Here is a 10,653-nt window from a genome sequence, read left to right on the forward strand (position 1 = left end):
TCCTGTGCTCCTCCTGTGGGTCTTCAGAGGAGGAGACGAGGCCTCAGGAGACCAGATGTTAATCCACCGTGACTCCAACTTCACTCACTGTACGGAGAAAATGGATTTAAAGGAAGCTTATGGAGGATTTAACTTTCTGAATCATTCTTCTGCTCTCCGGCTATAATGCAATTAAAGGTCATATATACCGTGTGTGTGTGTGTGTGTGTGTGATCATATATATATATATATGTATGTATGTATGTGTGTGTGTGTGTGTGTGTGTGTGTGTGTGTGTGTGTGTGTGTGTGTGTGTGTGTGTGTGTGTGTGTGTGTGTGTGTGTGTGTGTGTGTGTGTGTGTGTGTGTGTGTGTGTGATCATATATATGTATGTGTGTGTGTGTAACAGTGTAAAGGCTTTCGAGCAGAGTGAACGCCTCTGACTCTTGATCACTGAAGCGTTGAATGTTGATGATGACGAGGAAGAGGAAGAGCTCTCTGTTGACTGCAGCTTCGTCGTGACGGAGAGCTGGAGGGAAAGAAAAAAATAAAAAATAAATAAATAAATAAATGACAAACCTTCTAACCAAGTGCTTAGAGCCGCCGCTGAATCACTGTCACCACTCCGACTCTGTTAGTTTGGTGCAACAGCGCCATCTGCTGATGGAGCTGCTGGCTGGTTAGATTTGAAACTGTATGAACATTTGGGAACAATATATTAGAAATTACAATGTTTAATATAAAAGTTGCTGCTTGTAGGGAATTGTCTCCATCTTTGTAGTCCTGCAGAGCTTTTTTAGCCGCTTTTAGCTCCTTGTTTTGGTCGTTCGCCACGTTTTGCTTTCAGGTTCAGTCCCAGAGTTTCCATCAGGACGTTTGAGAGACAGACTGGAGGTTTGGAGTTTGAATGATGTGCCTGTTTAAGAAGCCTTGGGAGTCTATTGGAAATCATCCAGTTGCATTATGGGAAATGAAGGATCCAGCAGCATTTTTGGAGTTTAACTCATACTGAAGACTGACTAAGACTAGACTGTTTTTTATGTATTTCTTGGAAAAGCTTTTATTCATTAACTGAACTCCAAGATCTTCCTCTCTATTGCTGCTTCTTTGTTTCACAATAAAATATTTCTAACTAATCGTTTATTATCTTTGATGTGTTTTCTTTGATAATCCTTTATTAGTCCCGCAGCGGGGAAATTTGCAGGCTTACAGCAGCAGAGAGTAAAGTGCACACAAGAGACATAGTAGAAGAAAGACAAGATAAAAAATAAAAAATGAAAATAAAAAAAAACAAGTATTATAAATAAGCAATAAGCAATTGTGAGTTAATTGTCCCGTTTTTGTCCGTTCACCAGCCGGGTGACTTCCTGAGGATCTACAACCTACGAGCCATCCCAGGATCCAGTAAGGTGCCGGGCCTCACCAGCAGCCAGGAGGTGGAGGAGGAGGTGGATTCCCTGGCGTTCCACCTGCATGGGGGGACGGCGTTCGGCAGGGGGATCCGGGTTCTCCCAGAGAACAGCCCTGATGTTCAGGAGCTGAAGAGGTACGGCAGGAGACAAGGGACAAATACCTCTGAGTGAACCGAGTCTAAAAAAATGAAGTATTTGTAGAAAACATGGCTCATATTGCAGACTGAGCTCCTGGTTCTGCTGCTTTTTGGACCAGAAAAGACCTGTTTTGATGGGAAAAGTACAGCAATATTTGAATAGTTTCAATTCTTTTTTTTTTACTGTTTTCACTGTTTTTTATGTAATCTTATATATGTGTATGTCTTTCTCTTCTTGTGAATGTTCCTGTAGAGTGTTGGAGGCCGTCCCAAAGGAGGAAGAGGACGTCTTCTCCGAGCTCAATGACTCTCAGCTGCTGGAGGAGTGGAGCACTCCACCAGAGTCTCTGGGTAAGAACCGATGTTAAATGGGTCTTGAATTATCATTTTTTTCCACAACCCTCTGAACCCCATGCAGTTTTGGGGTCTATTTTTTCTCACATTTCACATTTTTCTCTCTGTGGCCTTGATTTTCACTGCAATATAAAAGTCCTGCTCCTCTATGGAAACAGATCAATCATGACTAGAAGTAGAGAGAAAGAAATATTATAATTTTGTGCAGAATAACACAGGTATAATGCCATAAATCATAAAAGAAATGTATTTGATCATTGATTTTACCTCCACTCACAGCCTCTCCTCTCTGCTCTGCTCTGTGTTCATCAGTCTGCAGTCGAAGTTTCACAGAATTGTTGTCACAAGACTGTTGGTCTCAGCCGAGTCAATCAAAACTTCCTAGTTTCACTGATGAGCTCAGAATTTAATGTTTTTTACAGAATCTGGTCACTTAAAACAATTTATTTGATTTTAAATGAGACGTGTAGAATAAAATGTTTTTGGAGAGATATCATAATTTTAGGTTAGATTCAGTTGCTTTTTCTAAGGGAAACGTTTGTCACATATGATGTGTTAAAGGACCAAAAATTATGATAGTTTTTACAGCTTCTGACTACGATAAACTGTGTAGTTAAAAGAAAAATGCTTTCCCATCCTGCCGGCAGGTTTTGGGCTTCAGAGAGTTAACCATCAAATATCAAAAGGTGGATGAACTCAAATTACAAATTACAATATGCATATTTGTATTTTTTATATTAAGTACATACTGCAGCTGCTCTTACAAAGTATGGTGTGATGCATGCAGTGTGCATTCAATTGGGTCTGACTACTTTGTCATATGTTGCACCTGTTGCTCATAAACTTGGAACTTATTTCCTTTGATTGACAGCTGTCTTTATCCTGATAATCTGACTGAATCTACATTTGTTTCCTCTTTAGTCTTCTGTCTGCCATGATCTCTGTGTTATTGTCTTCGATCGAGAGCTAGCATTGGCTTCATGTTGCGTCAATGTGCGTTTTGAATCGACTTTTGCAGACAGGAAATAGAAATAAATCTAGTAAACCTTCTTTAAAAAGAAAAAGGACTAAAAGACGACTGAGAAAGAAGATCCAAATGTTGTCATTGCGTAACTGAAACACAGAAAGCAGAGAGAACGGTGTGAGTGGTAGACGCCCGCCGGTCTGTGATGAAATGAAAATAAAATAAAAACGTGTTCGCCAGCAGCGTAAATATGAACCCGACTGCTCAGACGGACCGGTCTGTGCACCGCGGACGACGGTGGACGGACGGGTGGAAGCTGCAGGGAGCCGTTTCCATTAGTCTGGTCTCTTCTGAAAGCCTTCGCTTCACTGGGGATAAAACAAAAAGTCCAAACGTTGACTGTGACCTGAAGGTTTCCACTTCTTTCTTCTTTTAAAGCTGCAGCTGTGTGTCTGCGCTCAGGCCTGCAGGCCTGATGTCTGTTGTGTAGAAATCTGAGTGGACGAAATATTTGGGAAGTAGTTTCTTTGCACGACTGTTCTTCTTTTGAAGTTTACTTCTTGTCCCAACAATTTCTTCACTGCCTACCATAGTAAGCAGGAGGAGAAGAGTTCATGACATAAAGCCCCTGATATGAACCATTCTTATTATATAATATAGACCAGGTGTGGCCAAATCTTTCTCATTAGGGGACATGTAGAAAAGTATAAATGTGTAACGGGCCATACAATAGTAAATGTGTAGTTTTAAACAAGTTATACTGCAAGAAAATGTGTGTAATTAGACCAGAAAAGCCCATGTGACATAGAAAATCCATTTTATTTCTAGAATAACCAGACAACAGTTTAACGTTACAGCCGTTGAAAATGTCCGTATCTGCCGCTCGAAAATGTCATTTAGATTAATTCAGTACTTGTAAACTCTTACTACAGTGCCCGCTTAAAATATAACGTCACGTGTAACTCTGTCAAAAAGAAAAAGCTTGAACTTTTCTTTTACATTATTTATTTACCTTACTCTCATTGCTATTGTGTTTTATTTTGCAATGGTGTCAGTATTATTTTTTTTACAATAAATAATTGTTATTCTATTGTTCAAATATGTTTATATTGTATTCTATTGTTTTTTGCTATTCTTCTGTTGTAATCTTTAATGAAACTTTGGTACAAGAATTTCCTTCGTTATTATCTTATTTTGTCTTGTATTGTTTTTTATGAAAATTGTCGCCGCTACCGCTTTGCATTGTGGGACATTAATGCTGGCATAGTGTCCAGTGTTTTCATACTATAATATTGCACCTAAAACATAGTATATGATTGACATATTATTGGCTTCATACTAAGGTTTCTGACATATAAAAACATCTCCCCTACTCTTTCAGCCAGAGAACTAAATAAAATGTAAAAACAACTCAAATCTCTCAAATTCAAAGTTTATTTTTAACCCTTAATTCAATGTATGTCCTGATTTTCTCTCTTTCTTTGGAAGTTTCTTGTTTGTATTCTGTATATTGTTTGATTTTATTTGCATGAATAGATTGACTGTATTTCATTAAAAACTAAATACAAAAATGCAATCTTTCATCAGTTTTTAATCTCTAGATATATATTTAAAGCTGCTGCTCAGTAGCAGTAATGTATCCATGGTGACGGTGAGGATCAGACACAGACGCCGTCGGGTTTAAAAACACTTTTTTGGGGATCAGGTGATTGTTTTTCTGCAGCTCAGCAGAGTTGAGATTGTTTGAAGGCCCGTGTTCCCCGTCTGGTATTGATTTGTGTTTCCTGTGTTTCTGTTTTTAGAGGCTGAAGCGACGGAGTGCAGCACAGGTACGAAACGCAACACGCTGCAGCGGATCAGAATAAGATGCTTCTTATGCTGGAATGGCATCAGACTCAGCTCGGTGTTCTGAATGTTTTGCTGTGTTGATCCATAGACTGTGAAGTGATGCAGGGAATCTGCACGTCTTACAAAATCTTTAAAAAACAACAAATTAAGTTAGAAAAAAGGCCTCAGAAAGTAATAACAAGGTCTTTATATATGTTATAAACTGTTTTTTTTATCAGACGTTACACACTTAATAACAGTGTGTAACACATAATTCTTATAATGGAGTTTAAACACTGTCTGCAGCCAAGATTCTCATTTCCTCCTCATGGATATGTGTTTATTTTTGCAGAAACAGAAAAAAAACCACTGAAACGATTTTTTGTTGTTGGAAAAATCGATTCATCGATCCAGTTTATGCCAGGTTGCATTAATTGAATTGATTATATCATTAGAAATTATTGTTATACACTCCTGGGAAGCACTGAATAAAAAGTGGTATAATAATTAATAATTCTAGGCCACATTCCCCGTCCTGCTTTTACATCATACTTTCGTAATATACCGATATGAAGATTTAATAGAGAAAGCATGTCAATACATTTTATGTGTTGTTAAAAGGTCTTTAAAGGTCTTAGATTTAATTTGGTGAACTTTGATATCATCACAAACCAAGAATGGAGATAATGGGTCATTTTACATCAAACCTCTGAGATGTTTAAGATGATATAGAAAAGAAAAAATGAGAAATTTGTGTCATTAGAGAATCCTGTTTGCAGGGTGTCTGAACACCTAGAGATTTCTTACCCACTTCTGAAATGATGTTTTAATGATATTTAACACCTTAAAGGCACAATGAGTAGGATTTATTTTTCCAAAATAAAAATGTATCGACTCGAAACAAAAATAATCTTTGTCCATCATCTTCTGACCCACCATAAGTATGTTGGTGTCTGTGTCTGCAGAGACTTTGCTCTCTACTTGTGTTTTTTCATTTTTTTCTGTGTTCGGTAAGTTTCTAGACGTCGACCTCTTTAAAAAAACGTAGCACGAGGAAACTACGTAAATGTCAGACACAGCGCGGAAAGAAACACAAATACAGCGAGGCCAATCTCTGGTAGAGTGAATCGCACTCGACTTTTGACCCCTCTAGCGAGCACCGTAACACACAATGAGCAAGCTAGGAGGGGAGAGGGGAGGGTATATTTTATTGTATATTTTCACATTTCTATTTTTAAATGATATCTTTATTATTGCACTGTGTTTTTTTTATTTACGTACTTTGCAATAAATAGCTTCTGATTCTGACAAACCTCAACTGACAAATCCTACTCATGGTGCCTTCAAATGTTCCAGGATGCAGTCAAATGTAGGGCTTCTTTTTGTTTGAGAAGTCTAAAAATGTAGATTTTATTTCAGCACTATTCTAAAGGAAAACATTTAGACCGTTCAAAGTCTTTTAAAGTCCCTCTGCTTGTGTGTGTGTGTGTGTGTGTGTGTGTGTGTGTGTGTGTGTGTGTGTGTGTGTGTGTGTGTGTGTGTGTGTGTGTGTGTGTGTGTGTGTGTGTGTGTGTGTGTGTGTGTGTGTGTGTGTGTTAATCTGTCGCTGTGTTTATTGTGTGTGTGTCAGAGAGGAGCTGTGATCACGACACTCGGCCGACGACGCTGTCCGAGCAGAAGCGGTCCGATCCGGGTCGAGTTCACCACCTCAGAGTCCAGATGAAATCCTACGAGCCCCGCAGACTCCACCAGGCTCTGAAGCTCTACTGCAGCAAGTGCACAACCATGTAGGAGCACACACACACACACACACACACACACACACACACACACACACACACACACACACACACACACACACACACACACACGGTCCTTTCAAAGCATCACAGTGTAAAATCATCATCAAGCTCTCTGTTTCCTATAAACTAAAACAAAGTTTGATTCTCTTTGGTTAATGGTTTTGTTTTTGTAATATGCTGAAGAAAGTGTTAAAGGAGGAAAACGCTGAGTTTACTGGTTTTCCTTTGTTGTTTTGGGGTTTTAATTTGGGTTTAAATTGGTCAAAACTAACTAATAACCAGCAGGAGAAGCCCAGCTCACCACTGTTTGAGCCGCAGTACCCACAAGGGGTCATGGAAGATGACCAGAGGTCAAACTGGATTTTTTTGGGGTGTATTTAATTTTAATTTTAATTAGATTTATTAAATGAAATGATATTTCCCTCTGATCTCAGGCAGGACGTCCCGGATGATGAGCTGGTCGCGGGTGTCTTCTCCGAGGCGTCGAAGGACTCCGGGCCCTGCAGTCCCCCGCCGTGGGCGCTCTCTGGACGGGTCGTCGTCTCCGGAGGTTCCCCGTCCTCCCCGAGACGAGCTGTGAGCGTCCACATGTCCACGCAGCTGCTGTGTGAGGACAAAACCAGAGAGCTCCTCTTCCTCATGGGTAACAAAAAAACTATTTTTTTCTCAGTCACAAAATGTGAAACTTCAGACATCTGGTGATGGAGTTTTTTTTTTATCCCGCAGGTTCGACTCTGAAGGAAACGTGTCGACTGGCGGCCGGCTACCAGAACGTCGTCCCTGTGAGGTCATCGGGAGGTCACATGACTCTGCTGGACCTGTCGGCACCTTTCCTGTTCAGAGGCAGGAAGAGATACTACGGGTCAGAGACTCTGATGAATCCTAGAACACTGTCTGTCATTAATAAAAGTCGTTTATAGTTATTTTACTGTCAACATAATAATTAATCATGCTTATTAATCATTAGAAATGCTATAATTAATGCTATTTTATCATGAGTTTGTGTATTATCAAGTTAATAAGCTGATAACGATAACATTCTGATTACATTAGCAACTATTTATTAACAGTTTATTGCACACATTATAACATTTTATATACTATAGTATGTATTTGTTTGTTTGTATGATTGCCAAATGTTTTGTAAACCTTTAAGAAAATAATGTCTAAAGGTGCACAAACCGATTATTAACCAAAGAGAAAGTATTTACTGTCGGTCTAAATATTATTAATGGATGCATTACAAAGTAATCAGTTGCAACATTATAATAGACATCCAAATAATGTTTATAGACAGTTTACAGAGTATTCATTTACCATTTACAACAGTTATAATATAATATGATAGTAATATAAACAGTTTCCAAACCAATTAACAACCATTAACAGAGTATTTTAGGGCGGGGCTTACTGTGATTGACAGGTCGTTGTATTTTAACCAGCTGTGTGGGGAAAATGCCACTGAGAACAATAGAGTACAGACTGACTTTATATTATATATATTATATTATATGTGTTTCCAGGTGTAAGCGGTGCTCCGATGTCTCAGTGAGGGAACCTTCATGTTCTGAAGGAGTCCAGATGATGGATGAGAAGGTCATTGCAGAAGGTGAGTTTGGTGTGAATGTGTAGACTGGAGAACATACAGGAAGTTTGGTGTTTTTATCTTCTATTCAATTCATTTCATATATATACAAATCACAAATTTGCCTCAGAGGGCTTTACAATCTGTAGAAAACACGACATCCTCTGTAGAAGTGGACGTGGTCTTTGTGGACTGCTGTTTTGAAGCCTCGAGTTAGGCGTCACCATCTTGGAATCCGACCTTCTACACGTTATTTCTTTCCACAACCAATGAACAGAATAAACGCTTTATCTGGCGGTCAACAATCATCAATCATCTGTCTCTAAAAAATATAATTTTTATATCACATTAAACTGAATATGTTTGGGTTATGGACATTTGAAGACGTCACCTTTAAGCTTTGGGAAATTAAGATAATGTCTGATGTCTCGTCCTGTTGTCTTCGTTTAAAAACCCTCAAGCAGCTCTTTCTCCTTTTCCTTCCTCCTGATTCAGCAGGTTTTGTTAAAGCTCCTGAACGCCTCCTGGCTGATCTCGGGTCTGTTCTGAAATAAATCACACAGTGTCACCGTCTCTTGTCTGCAGCTCTCGGCGTTCAGCTGCTGCAGTTCGTCCTGCTGATGAAGCTGGAGCTGCAGGACGCCACCGACACGCTGGACGTCTTCCTGTGCAGAGACGCCGTGAGTTTGGGATTTAAAAAGCTGCTGACTCTGGATCAGAGGGGATCAGACTTCACAGAGTCTGTTTCCATCTGTCTGAACTTTACCGCTGTGGCTGCAGAGTGTCTTTAATGAGACGTCTGCTGTGACCTGAATGACTTTTGTGACCAAACTATTGTTCCTCTCTGGGGATTAATAATGTTATTTAAACTTAAATAAAAGTTCATAAAACACCAGGTGATTCAAAAAGAAAAACATATGAGTTACTGCAGCATTTTTATTGGACCTTAAATTGTGATTCAGAGCTGAAATTAGTCGATTAATCAAGTGATGGATCATCTGAAAAGTAATCTGTAAACATGAGGTCACAATAGGTAATTTCAATTTTGTATATGTACAGTTATTCTTTGTTTTGTTTCATAGTAAATCAATAATAAGGAGCCTTTTTTTAACAGTTTATTGCATCTTTTTGAGCAACAATTTTGGCTTTTGGAAATTGTTACTGCAGTTTATAGTATTTTCTCACGTTTAAAATAATTCACGATTATGTGAGAATAACTGAGATATAAAAATATCATCAGAATAATTTAAAATTATTATTTATATAACCAGGTTTCCCCCATTGAGACTTAAACATCTCTTTTCAGAGGGAGTCCAGGAAAAGAAGGCAGCATAAAAGTTTCCAAAATAAAAAAAGAAGAACAAAAAAGGTTAAAATAATTTGCACCAAAGTGTCCTGAATCCATCAGCAACACTTCTAAAGGCACATTAACATTTGTTTCAGCTGAAAAAAAAACAGCAGCGATCCTTCATCTGATATAATTATATTATTTTCTGTGGCTCAAACTCAAACTTTTGATAAATGAAGTCTATCAGAACTCTGATATATTGTGTTGAGAACACCGACATCAAATAAACATCTTAAAAGTAAAGAAACATGACATGATGAAACCTCCTGAAACAGTTTGTACAACATGATTATAGGTTTAATGATGATGATGATGATGATGATGATGATGATGATGGTTTGTTTCTTTCATCAGGAGTTGTTCTTTGGCGTGTCGGCGGAGGACGTAGCGACCAATCAGGAGGCTCAGAACAGCATCCAACAAACGATGGACTCCCTCTGTCCACCAGGGGGCAGCACAGGTACATCTGTCCAAACCCACCAACATCTGGAGCAAGACTTTCAACCTTCTTCTTCTCATACTGTTTCTTCTTCTTCTTCTTCTTCTTCTTCTTCTTCTTCTTCTTCTTCTTCTTCTTCTTCTTCTTCTTCTTCTCTTTCTTCTTCTTTTCTTTCTTCTTCTTCTTCTTCTTCTTCTTCTCCTTCTCATTCTCATTCTTCTTCTTCTTCTTCTTCTTCTTCTTCTTCTTCTCCTGCTTCTTCTTCTTCTTCTTCTTCTTCTTCTTCTTCTCCTGCTTCTTCTTCTTCTCTTTCTTCTTCTTCTTCTCCTTCTTCTCTTTCTTGTTTTTCTTCATCTCTTTCTTCTTCTTCTTCGTCTTCTCCTTCCGCTCCTTTTTCTCCTCTTCTTCTTCATCTCCTTCTGCTCCTTCTTCTTCTTCTCCTTTTCTCCTTCTTCTACTCCTTGCTCTTCCCCTTTTTCTTCTTCTTTTCCATCTTCTGCTGCTACTCATTCTTCTTCTTCATATATGATATATATATATTTTTTCATCATTATTTTGTCGTTCTTGTGTTTGGGTCAGGTGAGCGTCCGTGGATGGATTTGTGTCTGACTTCGTACCGAGCAGACGATGACTCCGGACAGAATCAAACCTGCTACCAGATCTGCAACAGCACCGTCACCACCTCCACCTCCACGCACTCCAACCCCGCCTGAACCAGCTGCAGGTCAAAGGTCACCGGTTGAGTCCTGCGAGAAAGAAGAAGAAAAAACTGTTCTTTGTGGATTTTATTTATATTTATTACTGAA

The 10,653-nt window shown here is 38.9% G+C and overlaps 1 protein-coding gene across 1 annotated transcript in view; it reads left to right on the forward strand.

Moving 5' to 3' along the window:
• pot1 (protection of telomeres 1 homolog) overlaps nt 1-10,653 on the forward strand; it is a 57,553-nt gene extending 46,900 nt beyond the window's left edge. Inside the window, exons 11-20 of the mRNA XM_054620175.1 lie at nt 1,335-1,525; nt 1,782-1,879; nt 4,649-4,675; nt 6,304-6,460; nt 6,910-7,118; nt 7,202-7,337; nt 7,999-8,084; nt 8,646-8,740; nt 9,763-9,868; nt 10,427-10,653. Of these exons, the coding sequence (XP_054476150.1) occupies nt 1,335-1,525; nt 1,782-1,879; nt 4,649-4,675; nt 6,304-6,460; nt 6,910-7,118; nt 7,202-7,337; nt 7,999-8,084; nt 8,646-8,740; nt 9,763-9,868; nt 10,427-10,560 (1,239 nt within the window). The 3' untranslated portion in view covers nt 10,561-10,653. The remainder of the gene's footprint in view (nt 1-1,334; nt 1,526-1,781; nt 1,880-4,648; nt 4,676-6,303; nt 6,461-6,909; nt 7,119-7,201; nt 7,338-7,998; nt 8,085-8,645; nt 8,741-9,762; nt 9,869-10,426) is intronic.

Source organism: Anoplopoma fimbria, chromosome 19 (assembly GCF_027596085.1).
Source record: "Anoplopoma fimbria isolate UVic2021 breed Golden Eagle Sablefish chromosome 19, Afim_UVic_2022, whole genome shotgun sequence".
Classification (NCBI taxonomy): domain Eukaryota; kingdom Metazoa; phylum Chordata; class Actinopteri; order Perciformes; family Anoplopomatidae; genus Anoplopoma; species Anoplopoma fimbria.